The following is a 25,476-nucleotide window of genomic DNA, read 5'->3' as shown; positions in this document are numbered from 1 at the left end:
GAAATATTATGTCTCTGACTAGTAAAAATTAAATGGTAAGCTAGCATTTAATACATACTAGTAGGGAAGTATGGGGAAAGACTGTCTCATAAGTGCTAGTAGAGAATGAATTGTTCTTTTTTGGTTTGGTTTGGTTTGGTTTAGTAAGCAAACTGTATTAGTTGGTATTAAAAATACATGTATTCTCCCATTAGTCTCCATGAATCTTTTCCTTGAAAATAAAATTACCAGTAAGTAAACAAGAACATGTTTGTATGGATGTTGATTGCTACGTTGTTGACAGTGTCAAAATCCTGCGAATAGAGGAGTACCTAGTAGTAGAAGTATTATGCAAATTTGTAACACAGTCATATTCTGAAATGTTGTGAAGTCATTCAGTAGTAGGAGTTGAATCTCTCCTGGTAACTTGGAAGGATTTCTAAATATATCCTGAGAGGATTTCCAACATGTACCTTAAGTAATAAAAGCAAAATATAGGGAAATGTATATAATAAAAGATTCTCTTTTTATAAAACAGTATGTGAGACATTGTGTGTTTTGTCAACACTGGAAAGGAGGAAGTAAGTAGAAAAAGAGAGGGCAAAGAGGTAGAGAGTATCCACAAGAAGATATGGATACATGTTTGCACATGTCTATGTACAGTGAATTATGGAAAAGGATGATAATCACGTTTAGTGGTTGCCTCAGAATGGCTAGATAAACATTCCATTATGTTGTTTCCACTTTTGACAATCAGCAGAGTGTTTCTGTAAGTAGTGAAACACAAAACTATTTACATTTTTCAAAAGAAACAAAAGGCCAGGTAGGCTAAAGAAGAATTAAGAAGATGAAAAATAATTTCTGAGGTGACTAGACATGGCAGTTACTTGAAATTATTTTTGTCTTAGGTATTGGAGAAGGAAGTGAATAAATTATCCTTGTAACTCCATAAATTCATTTGTGGTAACCATTGGACACCTAATAAATTATCATATAAATGTACCCCAAAAAAGATAGCTATTAGCAGATAAGGGTCAAATTGACATGTTCTTTTGGTGTTGGTATTAAATGCTCCAAAGTGTTTTATGCCGTGGAAATGTAGAGCATATTGCACAAGTGTAGTCTCTGTCACTTGACTTAATCATGTGACATAATCACTGTAAGGACTTGTAGTCCACCAGATTCAAGATTAACTTTTTTTTTTCCTGGTTTTCCAAGACAGGGTTTCTGTATGTAACAGTCCTGGCTGTCCTGGAACTCTGTGGACCAGGCAGGCCTTGAACTCACTGAGAGCTGCCTGCCTCTGCCTCTGCCTCCCAAATGCTGGGTCTAAAAACATGCACTACCACCACCAGGTGATTAACTTTGTCTTTAAGAAAGCTTCAAATAAAGCAAAGTTTGGGGGATTTGGTCAGAAGCCTGCATCAGTGGTTAGAGTGTGTACTGCTTCTGTAGAGACCTGTGTTCAGTTCCCAGCACCGGTGTTGGGTGGCTTATGACTGCCTATAACTCCAGGTCAGGGACTCTGACCCTCTTCTGCCCTTCACCAGCCCTGCCATACACATGCACATTCTCCCATACAGACACATACATAAAAAGAAAATTTTAAATCTTTAAAAAGCAAAGTTTAAACTATTTGCAGTTAATTAATACTCGATTTTATTTGCTGATTTATTCTATTTTTAGACAGTATAGATATGTAACCCAAGCTAACCTCAGACTTGAGTCCCTGTTGTATCAACCTCCCAAATGCTGGATTTAAAGATGCATGCCACTGCACACAGCTTGATTTCAATTCTCTTCTAAGAATTAGAAGTTGATACATTGTTTAAAACCATTATAGGAAATGGCAGATGGTTTAGAGTTGATTTGTCTTATATCTCATACTGCTTTTTATTTTGTGTGTGTGTGTGTGTGTGGTCTGTATCATAAACTACAAAAATCCGAAATACTTTTACATTAAATGGGTAATACGTGTATAAGCATGGTGAAAATCACATATTAAGACATTTCTGTTGTCTTCCATCCCTGTGTATTTGTCCATAAATGGTAGTACTTTGAATAGTATTCTGAGCCTCCCTCTTTTCACTTAACAGTGTTATCCTGGAGACTTTTCACACTGATCCAGTAAAGCTTCCTTTTAAATGCTGGTTGAGTATTTAATTACTCTGATGAATCATCACTGTCATAGGGAACATTGCTGGGAGATTGTTCCTGATGCAGGCCCTTTTTGGATCTGTCTACCTCCGCCTCTTCAGCAGATCCTACCAGCATGTGCCACCACAAGTGGCAAGGCCTTTTTCTTAATACTTTAAATGTAATGACTCATGGAAGCCTCCCAGCAACCTTTTAAGGTGGTGCTTATTTTAATCCCCATTTATCAAATGAGGAAAATTATGCATGTGATGGTCAAATATTCTATAATATAACTAAAGCTGATAGCCTCCCAGCAACCTTCTAAGGTGATGCTTATTTTTATCCCCATTTACCAAATGAGGAAAATTATGCATGTGATGGTCAAATATTCAATAATATAACTAAAGCTGATAAGTAGTAGAACTCAGGATTTGAACTCAGAAGTATCTTCCCAGATATTACTGTTTTAATGATAGTAACCATACAAGTTATTTAGTCTTTAAATTTTTTACAAAGTGTGTGTGTGTGTGTGTGTGTGTGTGTGTGTGTGTGTGTGTGAGAGAGAGAGAGAGAGAGAGAGAGACTGAGAGAGAGATGGAGGGTGGTTTGTGGAAGTCAGGACAACTTTATGGAGTTCTTTCCTTCCACATTTATGTAGAATCTGGGAATCACCCCCAGATCACTAGGTTTACAAGGCCTGAGTCGTCTCACTGGCCCCTAGTCTCCACATTAATGGACATCCCAATCTTTGCGTAAGAAAGTGGTATAATAAATATTAAGACATTTTGTGCATATACAGTAAATTCCTAGAAATGGAATAGCTGCATGATAGGTATCACCATGTTGCTCTCCTATTTAGGGATGCACAGAAGTTCAACTTGGTCCGCAGTGACTTGCTTCAATCTGCCATTTAGCTTGAGTGTTTAGAAGACTGGATTGCTGAATGATTTTGACTTTCCTGAACTATGTGTCATCTACCATTGTGATAGCACACATTTAGTCATCTAGAACCAGTCTAATTTGAAAATAAGACATTTGGGCTTACGACTTTTAAATAACATTAAGTATTCTGGTTACAACTTAAAATGTTTCTTATTTGATTTCTATTAGAGTTTCAGTATTTTAAGTTGGAATTTATATTACCCAAAGAGTAAAAAACTATAGTTCTTAATAAATAACTGTGAAAGGTGCTGATTTTATGTGTCAAAAGAATTATATAAGACATTTCAGTTACATTCAGTAAATAGCTGAGCATGATAGCTTGTGTTTTGAGCAGCCCTTGAGTACCAGCTTTAGGTAATACAATGAGCCAGTGAGGGACTTCATTCACATTAATTACAAACTCCATAAATTTTTTGAAATGTAACATGTTTTAAGAGTCTAAGAGGCAGGTAGGCTGATTGACCCAAACTCCATCAATTTTTTGAAAGGCAGCACATTTGTCTAAGAGGAAGGTAGGCTGATTGACACCAAAGTCTTTGATGTGATCCAAAGCAGAAACTCTCTCTTCTTTTTTTGAGGGGGGGGGTGGTGTTTGTTGTGGGTTGTTTGTTTTTTTCCCAAGATAGGGTTTCTCTGTGTTGCTCTGCCTGTTCTGGAACTCGCTTCATAGACCAGGCTGGCCTGCCTCTGCCGCCTGAGTGCTGGGATTAAAGGCGTGCACCACCACGCAGAGCAGAAATTTGAAGCTAGGAATCTCTCAGGTCTCAGCCAGTACACCTGAGGGATTGAATGTACGTTCACAGAACAGCCTACTATTGTTCATTGATGTGTGTGTGTGTGTGTTTTAAACATGATCTCATCCTTCCCAAGACATTGTACTGGGAATAGGAAGGGTTGAAGAAACAGCCAGAAATAGAGAGAATTAGGCTGTGGGTAAAGGTTACAGTCAAGACTGCCTTAAGTAAGAGCAGCACAAAACAAGTAGTTCTCACTCTGTCTCCACCTTTTAGAACCACTGAACTAACTATACCAACATTATATCCAAAGTATTAGATATACTACTAAAATATGAGTAAAGATTTTGGGTCTTAACACAGAACCTTCAGCCTCATTGAGAATAGGGGAGGATCTTCCTAAGTCCTCATCCAAGATATTATTATTTTGGTTTTTCGAAAAAGGGTTTCTCTGTGTCGTCCTGGCTGTCCTGGAACTCCCTCTGTAAACCAGGCTGGCCTTGAACTCACAGACATTCTCCTGCCTCTACCTCCCAAGTACTGGGATTAAAGAAAGGCGTACACCTCCATCCCCAGCTTTGGCTGATTAGTATCTAGTGCAGGGATGGACTGAAGGATTCTGGCGGTGACTTGTTATTGTCTGTACATATCCTTTTAGACTACTGCCACTTGTTGAAGAGACGGAGGCTCTCTACTTAATTTATACTTTTGTCGAAAGTTCATTTTTCCATCTATGTGTACATAGCCTTTTTGAATTGAGTGTAAATTTTTAAATAATACTAGCCCAAATAATAGACTTTAGACTCTGTGCGTTTATTATAAAAATTATTTGTGTTCTGGCTAATAGTTTAAACCACTAAAATTACTAATAAAAATATAACATTTAAATTTTTAATAAGTTATTATACTTAATAAGAGGGACGTTCCTAATATTTTAAGATGTTTAATAATACTTTTATTTCAGAAGTTCATTCTGTGATAATGTTTGGCTTGAGCTTTGGCCTCGGGGAAGTGCTGATTTTAAAATCTTGGGCATTGGGCATTGGGCCAAGCTGTATTCAGTCCATTTTTAAGGACTATCAGTTTTCATTCAGTGAATAGGAGTTCCTGTTTCACTCATGCCCAGTCAAGACTGTAACTAAATAATACTCGATGTTTGTGTCCTGTGTGAGCAGCTTGGATGCTTCCTGACAAGAGCAGATCCCTCTGTTCCTGGCAGTTACAGTCTACCAGTAAAGACAGATATTGATTGACCAGCTCAGTTTTGCTTTTTGGTTTCCCTTTACATTTTTAAAATTACTGTGTGTGTGTGTGTGTGTGTGTGTGTGTGTGTGTGTGTGTGTGTGTTACACATGCCTGTGGATGGTGGGAACATGCATGTTCCAGCAGTGTGTGTGTGTGTGTGTGTGTGTGTTACACATGCCCGTGGATGGTGGGTACATGCATGTCCCAGCAGTGTGTGTGTGTGTGTGTGTGTGTGTGTGTGTGTGTGTGTGTGTTACACATGCCCGTGGATAGTGGGTGCATGCATGTCCCAGCAGTGTGTGTGTGTGTGTGTGTGTGTGTGTGTGTGTGTGTTGCACATGCCCGTGGATGGTGGGTGCATGCATGTCCCAGCAGTGTGTGTGTGTGTGTGTGTGTGTGTGTGTGTGTGTGTGTGACACACGCCCGTGGATGGTGGGTGCATGCATGTCCCAGCAGTGTGTGTGTGTGTGTGTGTGACACACGCCCGTGGATGGTGGGTGCATGCATGTCCCAGCAGTGTGTGTGTGTGTGTGTGTGTGTGACACACGCCCGTGGATGGTGGGTGCACGCATGTCCCAGCAGTGTGTGTGTGTGTGTGTGTGTGTGTGTGTGTGTGTGTGTGTGTGTGACACACGCCCGTGGATGGTGGGTGCACGCATGTCCCAGCAGTGTGTGTGTGTGTGTGTGTGTGTGTGTGTGTCACACGCCCGTGGATGGTGGGTGCACGCATGTCCCAGCGAGCGTATGGCTGTTAGAGAACAAGTTAAGGGAGTCAGTTTTCTCCTCCCACCGTGTCAGTGCCAGGGATTGAACTCAGGTCCTCAGGTTTGGGGGCAGAAGCCCTTACCCTCTGAGCCATCTCACTGCTCTCCTTTTTAGTTTCTTGAGATGGGATCTCACTATATAGCCCAGGCTAGCATTAAACTTGAGCTCCTCCTGCCTCATTTTCCTAATTCAGGAATTAAAGAAGCGTGCTACCACACCTTGATTTGTTTCACAGACTTACAATTACAGTAATGGTTAATTAAGTGCTACATAATAGCAATTTTGAAGACTAAGCACTTGCCACATTAATTCCTTAGCAGACCACACCATTTAAAGCCTCTATGAATGACCAAGTCTTTCTCGACCCACAGTCAGCTTAATAAACTGTAGCTGTTACTAATTGAAATATAATTGAGCAAACCATTAGAAATGCGGATTTCTTGCCCATTGAATTGAAAAATGTCTGTGGACTTTTTGCCATAGTTGTGTATTTCAATTTAGGTTATAGAGGTTCTTTTATCCATATTAGATACTGTGCTGGTTAGTTTTAACTGTCAACTTGACACAACCTAAAATCAATGGGACTATGGTCCTCCCTAATGAGCATTTACCTAGATCAGGTTGGCAGTAGGCATGACTGGGAGATGATCTTTATTGTTAATTAAAGTGGACAACTGTGGGCTGCACCATTCCCTAAGACAGGGGTTCTGAACTTGTCTTACAGACAAGAGAAAGCTAGGTAAGTACAGGCAAGCCAGCCACATGTGTGACATGCCCCCCTTGACTGTGAATGTAGTTTGACTAGTTGCTTGAGTTTCCGCCTTGGTGTCTCCTCAATGACAATGGAATTGTAAGCCTAATAAGCCCTTTCCTCCCTAAAATGCCTTTGTCTCAGCAACAGAAATGAAACCTCTTTAAGGGCTTACCTGCATATTACTAAATTGCTTCTTTTTAATGATTATGGGTTGTTCTTTTGACCATTAATCCAGAACCTTATTCCTTTACCTTCTAAGGTAGCTCTTCAAATGATTTGCTGCATTAAATTTCCATTGTCCTAAAATATTACATAATACTTTTTAGTTGTGCATAATTTAATCCCATGTGGCTGTATTTGCAATATGCAGAAAGAAAAGGAATTTATGACCATTTCTAGAAATGCTTTAAAAATGATCATGGACAAGGCTAACAACTAAGCCTTAACCCATCTAACTGGTAAAATTGAAATTCTGTTCCCAGTTTATATCATCATTTTCAGGAATGCTTTTGTTTTGATAGAAGACTCAAGTAGGTGCTTGTGTGTGTGTGTGTGTGTGTGTGTGTGTGTGTGTGTGTGTGTGTGCATGCATGCACTGTGTGTCATCACGTTCCCTGATTCCACTAGACCAGTTTGCCTCCTGTAATTTTGTTGTGCTTCTCTGCTCTTTGACTCCCAGCTTTTTCTATACATTTCCTTAGAATTTTTAGTAATTTTCATAAACTATTTCACTAATGACCTTAAGTTTACTGTCTATTCATTCTTGTTTGATGATACTATGAAATGTGTATACAATGTAAAATATTTATTCCTTGGAACTTTCTCTTTTATTGTCATTTTGACCTATTAAGTGGATCAGTAAAGACAACAAGGACCCAGCACTTTTTGTCCTGTGTTGTCATCTGTAGCTAGGTGGCCTGCCTGCCCAAATTAGCTCCCTTCAAAGTCCCGGACTGTTACTACATTTCAGACATTCTGTGCAGATGACCAACTGCCAAAGGAGAGTGTTGTTTCTCATAAGCTGTGTTTTCTAAAAGAGAAAAGAAGTGACTCTCAGAGACTCCTAAAAGATTTTCCTTGCCTTTTCTTAGTCAGACTATTCCCAAATAAGCTATTTCCAAGCCAGTCTTTGCTAAAGGAACTGAAATTACCATGATAGACTTCCTAAAATTTGAACAAAGTTTGGGTTTAGGTTTTATTGGCAAGAAAAGAAGAGGGATCTGGGTATGTATAGTGAAAGAAATCTGTCACATAGCATTTCTTTTTCTTTTTTCTTTCTTTTTTTTCTGTGTGTGTGTGTGTGTGTGTGTGTGTGTGTGTGTGTGTGTGTGTGTGTGTGTGTGTGTAGCCCTGACTGTCCTGGAACTTGCTCTGTAGACCAGGCTGGCCTTGAACTCACAGAGATCCCCCTGCCTCTGCCTCCCAAGTGCTGGGATTAAAGGTACGTGTCACCATGGCCACTTGCCATATACTGTTTCTGATAGATCTGCTGAGCAAATAAAAATAGATGAATAAGAAAGTACTTCACAAAATGACTAGCTTGCAATAGTATTTTACATTAGAAATGACCAAAGTAAAGTTTTTAACTGGAATTCTATCTATTCTATAACTTTGAACAAGCATAAAAATATTAAACAGGTTAGGGTGCTTTTCTTTATGCAGGAAAATTGCAGGTGAAAATAAGGAGATGTAGGGTCAGGCTAGGTGGTATGTGCCTATAGTCTCAACACTCAGGAGGCAGAGACAGTGGGATTATGAATTTGAAACTAAGATGGGCTGTAGACACAATGAGACCCTGTCTTTAAAGTAGCTCAATAAATAAGAAATGGAGCAGTGGAAACCTACCTACCTGTCCTGATTTGATTGTTACATACTGCATACATTTATTGACTTGTCATACTGTATGCCTTTTGATACATACAATTAAAAAATTAATAAAAGAAACTAAGTATTTGGTTGAAATCTACTGGATTTTTTTTTCTTTATAAACGAAATAACAAAAAAGTCCTGTGCTTTCCGAAGATAGTTTTTTAATGAGTTGATGTGTTCTTTTTCAAATGACACATTAAATAGCACTTCAGTGTCAGTGAAGTGAGTCAGATTTGTATGTGAATTGCCTTGGAACATTAGTATTATCTGTTATGTCTCTTTCCTGTCTCCAGCCCAGACTATGGTAGTAAAATGAATTGGTTCTAGAAAGAGACATTCCTAGGTGCAGCACACTAACCAGTGGCAGTTTGGAGTGTGTGTTATCAGACAGAGGAGGGAAAGCAGCCTCTGGTGTCCCTTGTCACTGCGGTGTTCTGCAGTGCTGTGGGGGAGAGACTGATGACTCATTAGTCAGATGGCTGCCTCTACTGCCTTCTGGACGGTTCCTTTTCTATAGCACAGATTCTTCGTCTTTTTCATTTTTCACAAAAAAGGTGGGGACTATAATTTATGATTAAGGGTATCTTAGTTATAAATTGTATTTGCTTTTTATCCTTAGAGTAGGAGCCCAGTAGATACAGATAAATTTTAATGTAATCATTGAGTTGTTTTTTTGTGAATGTAGCTGTGAATACCCCATTTTCTCCATGGCTCTCGTGCTGGAGCTCTGATAACCCAGGGACTCCAGCATGCTTAGCAAGTGCAGAATCCTGTGACATCCCCAGCACTGCTATTCCTCCACTTCTTTTTTGTAGAATTGAGAACAGCAGGGATAACTGTAGAAGGAAGGAGTTTTGTGCAGCATTAAATCATAGTGTATTTTGCACCTTCTTCTGTAAAGACGTGGGATAACATTAACTTAATATATTATGACTTTTAAGTTTCCTATTGAAAATGCTTTAGAAGGTTGTTTAACATTTTACAATTATTTTTATTTTTAATTGTTTATATATGTGTGTCTTTGTGGCTCTGTGCACATGTATGAAGGTGCCCAAGATGCATATATTGTTCAGAAGGCCAGAGGCTTTGGATCCCCTGGAACTGGAGTTACAGGGGTTATGAGTCACCTCACATGGTTGCTGGGCCCAGAAATAGACACCACTACAAGAGCAGACTGCTCTCCTAACTGCTCAGCCGCTTCTCTAGGCTGTTTGACATAGACCATAAATATTTAAAGTGTAAAAAACTTTTACTGCCACAAAGTGGTGCAGCACACCTTTAATCCCAGACCTGAGAGTCAGAGGAGATGAATGTCTGTGAGTTCAAGGCCAGCCTGGTCTACACAGTGAGTTCCAGGACAGGCAGGGCTACACAAAGAAACCCTGTCTCAAAATACATATATTTCTCAGATGAAAGCACAGCTGGGCATCTGCTGACAAGTTGTCTAGAGGTAAATTTGTAGAGTTGTCAGTTGGGCTTTTGGTTCGCTTACGATCCTGTTAGGTTGGTTGGTGGGTGGTTAGTTTTGTTTATTTTTCAAGACAGGGTTTCTTTGTGTAGCCCTGGCTGTCCTGGAACTCACTGTGTAGACCAGGCTGACCTTGAACTCACAGAGATCCACCTGCTTCTGGAGCTCTGGGATTAAAGGCCTGCACCACTGCCCACTGTCTTCTTATCTTAATGTTATTCCTTCTAATGCCTAGTATATGCCTGGAATGTTTTTTTTTTTTTTTAAAAAAGTTTAAAAATATAAGTCACATGGTGGCTATACTCATCCAGCTGACTGATAAACCCACAAGACAGCTGACTAATGAACAAATCCATTTCTTTCTTTCCATTAATCATTGGTCATATAGTTGAAGGACTCAGACTATAAAAGCTACTGTCTGGCCTCATGAAGTGTGCGCCCCTGAGAATTGAGCTGTCTACAGGAAAGCACTACTGTGCAGTCTGATGTCTTTCTAGTAGCAGCCTCTCCTGTAAGCCTTGCTTCACACAGCTTGGCTTTGCGTTCTTCTAAAATCAGCCTCTGCTTCTAGAACATGCACATCTCCTAATTTTAACTGGCTGGCCAGCCCATGTCTCACCATGCCAGAAGATTAAAGGATCATAAAAGGAAGAGTGGGTATTACACCATATTTTCTTCCTGTAATGCAGCAGCTGGCACATCATTGGTGCTTAAAATTCCATTTTGTTTAGTAAATAAAATTATGATAAATTACACAGTATAATTTAAAAAAAGACTAGTCAGGTAATTATGTTTTGCTTAAATAATAAAAAGGTAAAAATACATTTAAGAGTCTGGAAAGCTGGTTCTAAGGATAAAAGCACTTGTTGCTATTGCAGAAGGCCTAGGTTCGGTTTCCAGCACTCACATAGTGGCTCACAACCATCTGTAATCCTAGTTCCAGGGGCTCTGATGCCCTCTTCTGATCTCTTTGGGCATCAGGCATGCATATATTACACATATGTACATGCAGGCCAAACATTCATTCACCTACCCCACCCCCGCCTTCACAGGCACCTGTGTACACACACACACACACACACACACACACACACCATAAAACAATAAATCTTATTTAAAAAGCAGAAGCAGCTACTGCTGCTACATTAAACATACCATTTAGAAATTAGACAATCTTGACTTGGATTAATAAAATTAAATTACTCTTCATATCCCTTTTCTCTCAGGCAGACCAGTGAGGTGTCTTCCCAGAGCCCTGTTGGACTCTACAGATGAAACAGGATAATCAAAAGAATTTTAATTTAATTTAAAAATTTAAGCTCAATCTTTTTTACTCAAAGCCTTGGTCTCTGCCCTACAAAACAAAGAAGCGTCCAGATTACCTGAAGTAATAGTCTTTTGTTCTTACACAATATTGAAAGTGTTTTTTATTTCTATTGCTCCATTTTGAAAGCAATCAATATAAATACGATAAAATACTATTAAAAAAGACTGCCATAGAGCAAGGACTGCAGACACTCAGGAGGATGCACAGGAAATTAGACATGCCATTGTGAAAGAAGGCATTTCTGGAAGTAAATGGCCTTTCTCAAATTGAGATGCTATTCAGGTAGCATTGCAGAGGGAATGTTTGTGAGCATTTCTCATTTCACAAGGAACATTTGACTAAGTCTGTAATTAAATCACAGTTCGTGGATAAGTGGTAGCGCAATTCTTGTTTTTTTAGTTAAAGATGAGAGAGTTTGATTTGCCTAAGTTTCCCTGCAGCATATCATTAGAGGAACCTAAATGTGATCCCAAGTCAGCTGACTCAAGGTCTCATGCTGTCTCCACTTTACTGGGCAGATGACCATGCATCACAAATAGTATACAGGGAATACCCACACTGGGGAAGAACTTAGTCTGGATGACCTCACTTCCACGTCTACTTCTCTGAAGATGTGCACATATGTGTATGTATATCTGAGTGTGTGTGTGCGCACATGCATCACGTACATGCAGGCCCCCACAGGTCAGAACTAGCCTGGAACTGGACTTTTAGACAGTTGTGAGCTACCATGTGGGTGCTGGGAACTGAACTGAGCTCCTCTGCAAGAGCAGAAAATTGTCTTAACCGCTGAGCCATCTCTCCAGTCCCTGAAGAATTTTTTATGTATATATTTGTATGTATGAGGGTACCTCTAGGCCAAAAGAGGATATCCATTCCCTTTGAGCTGGAGTCTCAGGCAGTTGTGACTATTAGCTGATCCTTTTTAGAGCAGCAAAGACTGTTAGGGGAGCCATCTTTCTGTCTTCTTGAAGATTCTGACAACCTATTTCCTAATGTGTTGTCTTTAAGGTTTTTTGTTTTCATTGTTTCCCATTATCTGGTATTTTCTAGAAAATCTTGTCTCAGGGCTGGAAAGATGGCTCAATTTGTAAAGTGCTTGTGGTACGTGGATGAGGACTTGAGTTCAGTTCTCAGCGCCCACCCGCTAAAAGTCAGGTGTGTAGCATGTGCTTTCGGAGGCTGAGACAGGTGGATACCTTGGCCTCCCTGGCCGGCTAGCCTGAGTAAACCTGCAAGCCCCAGGGCCTAGCAAAAGACCCTTTCTCAAAGAAACAAAGCAGACACTCCTGAAGAATAACACCCAAGATTTACCTGAAGTTTACACATAGCTTTTTGATACCTTGGCTAAAGGATTACAAGTTGTATATGGTATAAATGTGATCGTCTAGAATCTCCAAAAATACTGAAAATCACTCCTCAGTGTTGCCATAATCAACAAAGCTCAGGAGTTGGTTTTCCTGTCTGGACTCCCCTCTCTCAAAACTTGCTTTCCGACTACCTTTTTTGGTATATATGCTTTATCCATATTTATTGATCTACACTTGACCCACGTTCTCCATGGTAGAGTCCGTTTCCCTTCTCTTCCCAATACGGTGTTTATACCTTGAAGACTTAAACCATTTTCCTGGGTAGTACAGTTGGGTAAAACAGCAAAAGCTCCTTGAAAATAGTCACATGTTTCAGTTGCAGTGTTTATTCTCTAGCTTTAACACAGAGCCTTTCTCTTGGGAGGAACACAGTAAACATTCAGTCATGGAAGTCCATTGACATTCAAACCTTAACTAGTGTTCTCAGTCTCTGGTCCTCCTTGTGGTCTCTCTCCAGATTGAATGTGTTAGAGCAACAGAGATTGAATGTGTTAGAGCAACAGAGCACCCTTCTTCCTTCAGTCCTCACTCCTTTCCTTTTGTTCACAGGATGAAGTATATTTGTTTTCTTGACATTCAGGTAGAGACCCATAAATTAGTATCATATATCTCTGCATACTATTGTTACCCTAACGTAAGCTTTTGTACCAGCCAGGCTGCTCTGTTTGCCGTTCCTGAATATTTTATTTCCATTCTTCTACTGTTGCCCCATCTGGAATGCCCTTGCCACTCACCCTTTCCTAGTTTGTACACATACTACCTGACCTTCAAGATGGCTTCACTAAACATTGTAGTCTTTGAACGTTTACTAAATGTATATGATTTGGCACTGTAATCGCTGAATGACTTAAGACTAATTTTGTGGTTGATTGGGGGGCATTATTTAGCTTTTCACATATCCAAGTATTTGTTCCATCGCCCTAATATAATCATTAATAACTATTAAGTTAAATCAGCAGCCTCAAAATAAACTTTCAGCTCCAGAATCCATCACCGATTTTCATTGTTGCTGCTGTTTCATGTGTCCTTTGTTGTTTTTAGGCAAGATCTCTCTGTGTGTAGCACAGGCTGGTCTGGAGCTTTCTTTGTAGACCAGGATAGCTTCAAACTTCATGACAACCCTTCTGACTCTGCTTCTCCAGTGCTAGGAATAATAGTGAGAGCCACCCAGCCAGACTTCTAGTCCCTGTTTAGATACAGACAGTTGTCCCTTGAAGTTTTCAGATTGTCCATCTCTGAAGGTAGACATCGAACTACATTTTCTTTTTTTTTAAAGATTTATTTATTTTTGTTTTATGTGTATGAATGTTTGCTTGCATGTATGTGCATCATGTGCATGCCTGGTGCCTGTGGAGGCCAGAGGAGGATGTCAAACCCCCCTCCCCCCAGACCTGGAGTTACTGACAGTTGTGAGGCGCTATGTGGGTGCTGGGAGCTGAACCTGGGTCCTCTGCAAAAGCAACTACTCTTAACCACTAAGCTATCTTCCTAGCCCCAAAACTAAATTTCCTTAACTGGTTCTGTGTTCTAAAAGAAAAAAAGGAAAAATGCCCTTAGGCTTCTTTTGGGGTGGGGGGGCGCAGGTTTCAAGACAGGGTTTCTCCGTGTAGTTTTGGTGCCTGTCCTGGATCTTGCTGGACCAGACTGGCCTCGAACTCACAGAGATCTGCCTGCCTCTGCCTCCCAAGCGCTAGGATTAAAGGCATGCACCACCACCACCCGGCTCCCCCCAGGCATTTTTAAAGATAGGGTTTTTTTTTTTTTATGTAAAATACTTAGTTTGTTTCATAACACTATGAAAAGTGTTATGTTTTAAAAAATAAATAAAACAAGGGTGGGACTGGAAAGGTGGCTGAGTGGTTACAACCATGTGTTCCTCTTGCAGAAGACCTGGGTTCAGGTCCTAGCACCTACACAGTGACTTGCAACAGCCTATAACTCCAGTTCCAGGAGACCCAACACCCTCTTCTGGTCTCTGCAGGCTCCATCCAGGTATGCATGTAGTACACATATATACATTAAGGCAAAACACTCATAATATTTTTTAAAAATGAATAAAGCATTGAAAAAATAAAGGAGAGGTCAGTATGTCACAATTGAAATTGATGCTAACAGCAACCTCATGAAAAAGATGACATTTGCATAGAGTCCTAAAGGAGCTACTGGGCCAGGTCACCTAGCAGAAAAGCTCTTGAGACAAAGGCAACAGCCTTCCCAGAGCCCTGAGACTTTATGGAATGATTCAGAATAATTGGAGAAGAAGTTAGGGAAATAATGGGTGGGGATATAGGCATTAAAAAGAAATAAATCATTGGAAAATTTTAATATTTTCTCTGGAGTATGAAATGTAAAAATTGCAGTTTGGTTATAATATAAAGCGGTGTGTTATCCAAGAATGAGGTACTTTTAACTAAAATTTAAGAATTTTATGTTACATTTTATTCTGAACCAGTATTTTTTGTTTTTGTTTTTGGTTTTTTTTTTTTTTTTTTTTTTTTTTTTAAAGATTTATTTTATTTATTATGTATACAGTGTTCTGCCTGCATGTGTCCTTGCAGGCCAGAAGAGGTCACCAGATCTAATTGCAGGTGGTTGTGAGCCACCATGTGGTTGCTGGGAATTGAACTTAGGACCTCTGGAAGAGTAGGCAGTGCTCTTAACCACTGAGCCATCTCTCCAGCCCCTGAACCAGTATTATAGCATGAGAAAAAACCATCTATGCTAATTCTTTTGTTTTAGAATTTGTAATTATGATTTACTTTCTTTTTTTGCCTTAGGTAAATTAACACAATGGATTTCTCCAAACTACCCAAAATACGTGACGAAGATAAAGAAAGCACCTTTGGTTATGTACATGGAGTGTCAGGACCTGGTAAGTCACACATTGTCATGTAAGAGCAAGGATGACTCACTGTGATCAGCATCTTTCCAAGGTGCCTTGGGGAGAAATACAAGTTCCTGCTGATCTGCAAAAACTGTTCGTTACTTCAAGATTTTGTAGTAACCATGAGAGTGAAGTAATGTAGGCATCATAATGGTTATTGGGCACTAATCATGTACATCTGATGGTCTGTCATTGAGACACAACTTCGTGACACCATGCTTGTTAGGAAAATGTAGCTTAGTTTTTATGTTAAATTTAAAATTTAAGAAGCTTTGAGGTTTATAGCTTTTAATACGCAGTGCCTTATGTATAATAAATACTCAGTTGATCTCTGTAATGACCTTCAGAGCATTTCTTAGTAGTGTTAGCTTGTCATCTTTGTGTTTATACATCTATCTGAGTGGTTGTTGCAGGTATCTCACAACTGGCTACTTGAGAGAAAGAAGTCTGATGGCCTGATACTGAGAATAGACAGTAGTTTTAATTTTTATATCCAGGGGCTGGAGAGGTGGCTCAGCAGTTAAGAGCACTGACTGCTCTTCCAGAGGACCCGGGTTTGATTCCCAGCACCCACATGGCAGCTCACAACTGTCTTAACTCCAGGGGATCTGACATCACTCATAAAACAAAGTTAAATTATTAAAATAATTTATATCCATTTTGTGAAACCTTGTATTTTAAAATAATCATCTCATTTTAGTATTCATTTTTTGTTGAATATCCCACTAAAAATTCAAATTACAGTTCCTTAGGTACAACCTGCTCATCATTATTTTTTGGTGACATAAGAATTCATCTTTTCTTTAAGCTTCATGCTATAGTTTTTTTTGTAATCCTAGTAAATGTGATGACATCTTGGTGTTTCACAAATGAAGACTTAATTAACATGCCCCACTTTTTTCTCTCCAAGAATTAAATGAGCTTAGGCTCATTGGCAAGAAGCAAAGAGTACACATTCATTGTTTTTGATCCCTTTTTAATTCCTAAGTACTTCTAAATAGAGCAGTGGTTCTCTACCTTCTTAATGCTGTGACCCTTTAACACAGTTCCTCATGTTGTGGTGACTCAAACCATACAGTTATTCCATTGCCCCTTCATAATTGTATGCTACTGTTATGAATTGTACTGTAAATATCTGATATGGAGGATATCTGATAGGTGACCCCAAGGAGTCACAACCCACAGGTTGAGAACCACTGTAATAGAAAAAATGGTATCCTTTGAGGTTTATGAAATAGGATTTTTAAAATTTATTATCTGATATTTAAGACATTTAATTCTTCTATTTTAGATATAGAAGTAAATAGGAAATGAATAAATCTCCAGTTTTCTGGAGCAGGTTAATTAAACATTTCTCCTTTTCCACTGCACTAATCCCATCACATAGTTGTAATCAGTTGTGTCACAGGTAAGTATTAAGAATGGGTTCATTCTTATGCATTCCTACAAACATGGCACCCTTCTCTTCCTTCCAGAAAAATAATTTTTGCTAGTTCTAATTCTGGTTCCTGCTTGTTAAAAAAAAAAAATTAAAAATAGAGGTCCTTTCTTTTTTTTTTTTTTCTTTTTTTCTTTTTTTCTCTTTTTTTTGTTTTTCTTTTGTCTTCTTTAAAGGTCCTTTCTTAACTGAAATTTTTTTTTTTTTTTTTTTTTTTTTTTGGTTTTTTCGAGACAGGGTTTCTCTGTGTAGCTTTGCGCCTTTTCCTGGAACTCACTTGGTAGCCCAGGCTGGCCTCGAACTCACAGAGATCCGCCTGGCTCTGCCTCCCGAGTGCTGGGATTAAAGGTGTGCGCCACCACCGCCCGGCTCTTAACTGAAATTTTATGCAGTGGTAAAGGCTTGTTATAAACATCCTATTGTTTAATAAAAGGAATTATTTATGCATATGTGAGGCGGTGGTGTTACTTTGAGACAGATTTCGAGAAACCTAGGCTGGCCTTGAACTTGCTATGTATATCGAGGCTGACCTTGAAACCCTGATCTTCCTATCTCTGCTTCCCAAGTGCTAAGGTTGCAGGTGTGTACCATCTGACTATGTATAAGATTTGTTTTTTAATTCCAGAATTACCACTTTATTAAAGGTCCTAAAGATCCACATCTAAGGAAACTTTAGAATCACTGGTTTAAAGTAATGAAAAGCAAAAATCTTGCTGTAATGTTATCTCTCAAGTGATAACAGCACAATAAACTAATTACTGTATGACATTCTAAAGCTCTTAATTCCAATGTAAGGTGTTTGCTTGTTTGTCTGTTTGTTTTTATGGTTCCAAACCTTTCCTTGCATGTATTAAAGTAACTTGGATTGTTCAAAATGTATTTCAATACTACAATGTAAGAATGTTCATATGGGACTTCAAGTGCTTAAAATAATTTGCTTTTGTGTTGCATTAATCAATAACCTTAACCTGAAAGTTTGTTTCCTTCTTCATATCATTTACTAAAAAATACGTCTTTATGTGCAACTGTAAAGGTTATTCCATAGTGGGAATTTTTCTTCCATGTGAATAAATGAGAAGGCATGCTACTGAGTTTATTGGATGTTAAATTAACTGTAATCATTCACAGAACTTTGGGTCAACAGTCTCTTGTTCTTTACAGTGGTTACAGCCTGTGACATGGCAGGTGCAGCCATGTATGAGCTGGTGAGAGTGGGTCACAGCGAGCTAGTTGGAGAGATCATTCGATTGGAAGGTGACATGGCCACCATTCAGGTGTATGAGGAAACTTGTATCCTTTTCCTGTGCAGTTTGCTGCCGCTTCCTGTGTGTCAGGGTTTGAGGATTTAAGACAAAAGTAGAAGCTGTAATAACCAATGACAGTGCGTGAGAGATGTGCATATCATAGAGGAATACATTCAAGAAAGAGCTACTGGGGATTAGTGCTCTTAATCAAGACATTGGAATTACATGCTGAGCTTCCATTGCTCTTAACATGTGGTGTCACAAACTTCAGGGAATATAGTTGGAAATTTGTTTAGAAGATTTTATATTGCAAAAGAATGCATCAATTGAACAATATTATGTGGTTAAAATTACCCAGTCATGAGTTTATTTAAAATAATAAGTATAGATCATTCACCATTCTCAATCCTTAGTGAACAATATATTACAGCTTTAGCACTAAGAAATCCTTGCTGTTGGGTCGCTACAGTATTGACTTTTATGTATAATACCTATTCCCAATTTTCTATGAAAATAGAGGGGGGACTGATGAGATAGCTGAGCATGTTGGTGCCATGCCCAACAAGATGAGACTGATCCCTGGGACTTGTGCAAAGTGGAAGGAGAAAACTGATGGTCAAAGTTACCTCTCCTTCCCATGCTGCACTCTTGCACACACACAATAAATGAATGCTAAAAACCTTTTTCCAATAAAAATGTAAAGAAATATATTTGTAAGCCTCCCAGAGATTGCTCTTTTGAAAACTTGTATGTCTTTTAACTTAATTCTCAAGGTCAACATTAATTCTTTAGGGTTTTAAGCAGATTTGGTTTTCAGGCTGTTCTAACAAGCATACTTGGAGGTAGATGGCTTCCCTATATGAGTAGTAAGTGCTAATGTAAAACAAAATCATCTAAAAAGGAAATTAGAAGTCCGTGTGTTCATGTGTGTGCAGGTACACGTGCATGTGAGGACACCTGGGTGAACCTCAAGTGCCACCTAAGATTTTTTGAGACAAGCTCTCATTTTGCACGGAGCTTGCCAAATAGGCTAGACTTGCTGGCTCTCCAGCCCCAAGAATCTGATTCAGCCTATCCAGGGCTGAGATTGGAAGAATGTACTTTTTAACGTGCTTTCTGAAGATTGGATTCAGATCCTCATGCTTGCAAGCAAGCACTTTAAAACTGAGCTATCACCCCAGTGCCAAATTAGAAGCCTCTGTAGGCATGCAGTCATGGTGAAAACAGTTTTGGGGGGTGTATGTGTGTTTATTGATAGACCTTTATCTCTTATCTAGTCACTTGAAGAATAGGTAGAAATTAAACACAGAACCTCATACATGGCAAGCACACATTCTAATATTGAGTTGTACCTCACCCCATAGTTATTCTCTCTTTCACATGGTTTGTAGACATAAAGTTAATGAGAATGTTTTGACCTCTGTCTGACCGATTTCAAGACACATATAACTACTTTGATAGTTACTTGTAATTAATGTTTATCTTTTTGTACTTCAGAGTTTCTCTTCATTTTGCCTTAGCATATAAAGTAATAGAATTCATTAAGGCATTTTTATACATATATTGTAGGTGGACATTTCTTTCCCACCTGCCAGATCCCAAATAACCAACACAGAGACTTAGTATTTAATTACAAATGCTTGGCCAATAGCTCAAGCTTGTTACTAGCTAACACTTACATTTAAATTAACCCATATTTCTTATCTATGCCTTGCCACATGGTTTGGTACCTTTTCTCAGTACAGCATGCCCATCTTGCTTCTTTCTGTGTCTGCTGGTGACACCAGACTCCTCCCTTCTCCTTCCCAGCATTCTCAGTTTAGCTCTCCTGCCTAACCTTATTCTGTTCAGTTATTGGCCAGTCAGCTTCTTTATTAAACCAAGCACAGCGACATATATTCACACAGTGTTTAGGAATATTCTAAAATATATATCATTATACTTCGTTCTAATTTAAATCATGTATCTTAACAAGTACAAATAAATATTGGCCCTTTCTTCCCATAAGGTAGCATATTGTATGTACTGTTTTTTACTTGTTTACTGTTTTAAGATATTTGGATTGCAGAAGATGAAGATAAATATGGTAAAATATTAATGATGTAATCTAGAGAAAGGAATAGTTTTTGTTTTTGTTTTTTTGAGAAATTCTTTGAACTTCATTGTAGGTTTAATAAAATTCATATCAGATACTGATAATGAAAATGCATGTTTTGGAGACCTTTCTACCATAATTCATAGATGTTCTTACTCCTTTTTTATAGCTACATATAATTCCAGCATATAGGATTATCATGATTTTGTAATCAACAGTATACATTTTGATGATTTATAGTCTTTCTTTTAAACAGTGCTACGGTGTAACCATTTTTCATTTTGAAAGATATTCCTAAAATTAATCTTTATGAAAGTTTTATTGATTGTACTGTCAACAAATACTATAAAACAAGGCAGATTCACTATCTATGCTCAATTTTAGGCTTTTTCTTCTCTTTCTAAAGCATTTCCTTAGTTCTCAAATTTTTTAATTTTTTGTCTAAGTACCACTGTTCTCTGTAGAAGACTGCTGTTCAAAACGATGAATTAATGAAAGGCTTTTGCTTCTGATCTTAAACCTGTGACTCCTAAACTGCAGAGGCACTTGGGCAGCTATAGCAGACTCAGGGGGTGCCCAGGACATTCTGAGGTTCACACAGGGCTATTTAGACACTTCATCAGACATGACTGGCCACTTACAGTATTTGGTTGCATTACATTCTTGTCACTGGCATCATGAATGTTTGCAAAGCTGAGCTTTTGGTGGCTACTGGGCTAAAAAGCCAAGGAGGTAGGCATAAATATGCAGTAGGTTTCCAGTCTTACTGAAAGTTATACAGTATCCAAAAAAATACATACACCCTTCTCTTCATTAGAATTGTGGTTATTTAGGACTGAAATTGATTCTTTTTGTTTCCAGTTTACACATTATTCTTTCATTGTTAGGATATATGTGGGGGGCCATCCCACCTCCACTTTTCCCCAGGGTACTCTTGAGTAGGAACAGCAGGAAATATTAGAAATATAGCTAGAGAGAGACAGACAGAAACATAGAACAGCTTCGGGAGTGCCTGGATCCTTATCCATCGGGCCCTGACTGTATCTACCAAAGGGCTTCTAAAGGAATGCCAAGGGGCAGAGCAAAAGACCTCCCCCCAGCACAGCCAAGTGCAGACCCTTCCAACCACCTGGCGACCTTGCCCATGGTCAAATCATCCCCTTATGCAGCTCTGCTGTGTCAGGCAAACTCAGATCTCACAAGGAAACTTCTGTGCTCTCCCACAGATAGACACATTTATTAAACTCTTTGGATATGGTTATTTAATAACTAGAAGTGTTGGGTATATTTTTGGTCTTAGACACGGTAAAATATTACTGAAATACCAAGGATATAGGAAAACTTGGGAACTTATATTTTATTTCCTTAAATGTCATGCCCCTTTTAAACTGATACTTCTTATTAATAGTATCTTCAAACTTGTTTTAAGTTTTCCTCAATTGCTGCTTCTAGCTGGTGTCTCTGTTGGAGACCCTGTACTCCGCACTGGTAAGCCTCTCTCAGTAGAGCTTGGTCCTGGCATTATGGGAGCCATTTTTGATGGTATTCAGAGACCCCTGTCGGATATCAGCAATCAAACCCAAAGTATCTACATTCCCAGAGGAGTAAATGTGTCTGCTCTTAGCAGAGATATCAAATGGGAGTTTACACCAAGCAAAAACCTACGGGTATGTCTGTGTAACCAGGAATTCCTAAAGTTGGTGAAAGACTAAAATGTCTATATAGTGAACTATTTTGTACTTAGTCCAAATAAACATAAACCATGGATGTACTGTCTAATCTTAATGCATTATTGTACTATAGAATTAATGCTTTATTTATAAGTTAGGCAAAAGATTTAAATTACGCCGGGCGGTGGTGGCGCACGCCTTTAATCCCAGCACTCGGGAGGCAGAGCCAGGCGGATCTCCGTGAGTTCGAGGCCAGCCTGGACTACCAAGTGAGTCCCAGGAAAGGCGCAAAGCTACACAGAGAAACCCTGTCTCGAAAAACCAAAAAAAAAAAAAAAAAAAAAAAAAAAGATTTAAATTACAAAAGTAAGGGTAAGTCTGCTTGGTTTATTTGAGCATTAAAGAGTGAATGTATTTGTTCCTTAGGTTGGTAGTCATATCACTGGTGGGGATATTTACGGGATTGTCAATGAGAACTCCCTCATCAAACACAAAATCATGTTACCCCCCACGCAACAGAGGAAGTGTGACTTACATCGCACCACCTGGGAATTATGACGCCTCCGTAAGTACCGCTTGGGTTTTGTCCTACACAGCAGCCTGTTCATATATAACAGTTACCAGGTCCATGTCCTAAAACCGTTAAAGCATTTCTAATAATGTCAATTTTTTGTTCATTACTTATTAATTTTACTTATTTTTGTGATGATAAGGAAGAAATCTAGAACCTCGCATATACTAAGTAATCACTCTACCACTGAGCTATATAATTTTTTAAGGGTGGTTTTGTTTTGACCTGGATTTGAGAATACAAGAAGCAGAGTATACCTTATAAAAAAGAAGTATGACGTTTTCCTATCTTCTTAACTGATGGATTTGCCTAAATCTCATATTCATTAGGATTAGCATATTAGACTTTGATTTTAACTGTCAAAATCGGTATTCACATCATTAGTTACATAATAGATTATGAGAATTATTACTTTAAGTGCGATGTTTTTATTTCTGCTTAGTGGCTGCACCTGAATCTACTGATATTTTAACTACGGGCTGCACCCCACGACCGCAGTCTTGCCCCACTGCAGCGTGGTAGGATTTCCATTCCCACCAGCACTGGAGCAGCTATTGTTTTTATCTGAGTTGTTCTATTTGCCAGTAAAGACTTGGGAGTCAGATGTTGGGGTGAAAACCTGCTAGATCAGAGAAGCTAAGAAGCAGCCAGCTGACTTTCCTTTCCAGCAGAGACCCAGCAAGAGAGCAAGCCTCCTCACACCATCCCAAACCAAAAAGACAATAAGTCCCTCTCTCCTCCTTTCTGTGTCTGTCTATTCATCTTGCTGGGTCCTCCATACTCTCTGTGGCTTATTTTTGTCTACTAGTCGCTGGCTCTGCCCCCATCCAAGGTAAATTTTATTAACACAGTCTCGGAGTTTCACAGCACAAATATCCTACAACAGTACACCATTTGTAACTTAATTTATTAATTTTATTTATGTCACATAATATCAGACACAATAGACTCATGGCAGTCTTTGAATCCAAAAATAATTTTGAGAAGACCATGATAACATGTAATGTTCCCCCTAGGAAAATGCAATAAGCAGTTTTTCAAAAAGTATTTGACAAAAACAGGTGTGTGCTTTCCCAGCATACAGAGAACACACATTGGTTTGGGATTCTGGGACAGCCATCTAGAGTTGTTCACTGGCTTAGAGACTCGCTCATTCCAAGTGGAGGAATTGCTCTGGACAGACCATTCATGTGTTAACCAAACTGCAGGCTTCTCCTGAAATTTAGAGTTATCGGAAAATAATTGAAACAGTCTCGGTGTTCATAGATGCTATAATAATGTCACTTCCTTTTTAAAATATATTGATAAAAATTAATATTAAATTTTGGGGGGCTTTTTCATTTTTTGAGATAGGGTTTCTCCGTGTAGCTCTGGCTATTCTAGAACTTGCTCTGTAGACCAGGCTGGCCTCAAACTCAGAGATCCCCTGGTTCTGCCTCCATAAGTACTGGGATTTAAGGTGTGTGACACCGTTGCCTGGCTTCATTTGGGGGCTTTTAACATTGTATTTTTCATTAAAGCAATATAAGATTATTATAATAAAACAGGTTGAAAAGTAGGTGTGAAACCTCCACTTCTCCCTCATCCAGGGAGCACTCGTCCTTTAAGACTTTCCTGCACATGCATGTGCAATTTATGTGGCTGCTTACTGTGTCATGGGCTCCTTTCCAGAAACCTCTTACCTCACTTTTTTATTACTCAGTGAGCTGTTAATGCACATAGTATGAAAAGGCATGGCTGTATGTAAGACACATACATTTTTACTTGTTCAGTAGCCCCGTTCTATCCACAAGAGGAACCTGGGGCTGCTTACATTTTGGGAGAACCATTCACAGATTTAGCCACCCTTAAGATTCTCCTGTTTTCATTTATTTGTTTCTTTGTTTTTTACAGGATGTTGTCCTGGAGCTTGAATTTGAAGGTGTGAAGGAGAAGTTCAGCATGGTCCAAGTATGGCCTGTGCGTCAGGTTCGGCCTGTCACTGAAAAGCTGCCAGCAAACCACCCTTTGCTGACTGGCCAGAGAGTTCTTGACGCCCTTTTCCCGTAAGTTCAATGTGTTCCACCGATTGCTCCCAAGTTACTATATGTAGCTGTCTTTTCATAATTTTTGCAGATTTCTGAAATCAATGGATTCTGTATGCTGCCAACAGTAGTAATTTATAGTGTGCTGTCTTCCATTTCCTTTGCATAGAAACCTTTTATTTTCTTCTGCCAGACACGGGGCTTCACTGTATTTATTCTGCTGTACTTTCTACAATGACATCATCATTTAATTTCCAGAAAAGAATGTTCTCTCCCTCAACCTCACATCACTAAACTTATTTTTTAAACCAGCAGTGCTCATAGTGGCTGAAGTCCCCAGCCCTCCCGGCACTCCTCCTGAGTCTCTTACTCTTCAAAGTTGCTCTTCCTATTCCTTTCCCAGAACCGTCTCTGTCCTTTGACGCCTTCTTTCTGGTCATTGCCTCCCGTCTCTTTCATTACTCAGATTAGACTCCACAGATGGTTTTTGGGAACAGTTCCTAGTGGTGTAGTCAAACTTTGTATTCTGTCAGACTCACCTGGCAAAATCCCAGCTATGAGTCAGTCCAGCTGTTTCCTTCTGCTTTGCACAGAGTCCTGAGAAAGACCAAATGATCCGTAGACATGGATTTCTACACGCACTGCTATGGGCAGTCCTTCTGCTGTCCCTGCTTGTGATTCTCTGCTCTCTTCAGCAGCTGTTCATGCTGCTCGACATGTTTCAAATACTCAACTCCACCCTTCCTTCCTCCCCTTCCTCCTTCCCTGAGAAATCGGAGACTGTGAAGTTAACGCTCCCTCCATTTCCCAGCGCTAGTGCCCCCAATGGACTTTCCATCTGTCTCTTCTTCCTTCCCCTTCGGAGTTTATCTCTTGGCTCCTCAAGGACCTCTCCTCTCCTGCCTTTTTTCATAAGTCTCCTACTTAGTGAAGAAGGAAGGAAGGGAAGAGGAGAAAAAGG

The 25,476-nt window shown here is 39.2% G+C and overlaps 1 protein-coding gene across 1 annotated transcript in view; it reads left to right on the top strand.

The window, feature by feature from the left end:
• The window catches only part of Atp6v1a (ATPase H+ transporting V1 subunit A), a 50,355-nt gene that overhangs the window by 6,284 nt on the left and 18,595 nt on the right, over nucleotides 1–25,476 (top strand). Inside the window, 8 exon segments of the mRNA XM_052740757.1 lie at nucleotides 13,139–13,169; nucleotides 14,475–14,581; nucleotides 15,367–15,461; nucleotides 18,073–18,201; nucleotides 21,703–21,917; nucleotides 22,347–22,424; nucleotides 22,426–22,485; nucleotides 24,385–24,536. Of these exon segments, the coding sequence (XP_052596717.1) occupies nucleotides 15,380–15,461; nucleotides 18,073–18,201; nucleotides 21,703–21,917; nucleotides 22,347–22,424; nucleotides 22,426–22,485; nucleotides 24,385–24,536 (716 nt within the window). The 5' untranslated portion in view covers nucleotides 13,139–13,169; nucleotides 14,475–14,581; nucleotides 15,367–15,379.

Source organism: Peromyscus californicus, unplaced genomic scaffold, assembly GCF_007827085.1.
Source record: "Peromyscus californicus insignis strain IS unplaced genomic scaffold, ASM782708v3 Scaffold_16__1_contigs__length_79575227, whole genome shotgun sequence".
NCBI lineage: Eukaryota > Metazoa > Chordata > Mammalia > Rodentia > Cricetidae > Peromyscus > Peromyscus californicus.
Note: the sequence above shows the minus strand (reverse complement) of the source record. Positions and strands in the feature narration are given on the sequence as shown.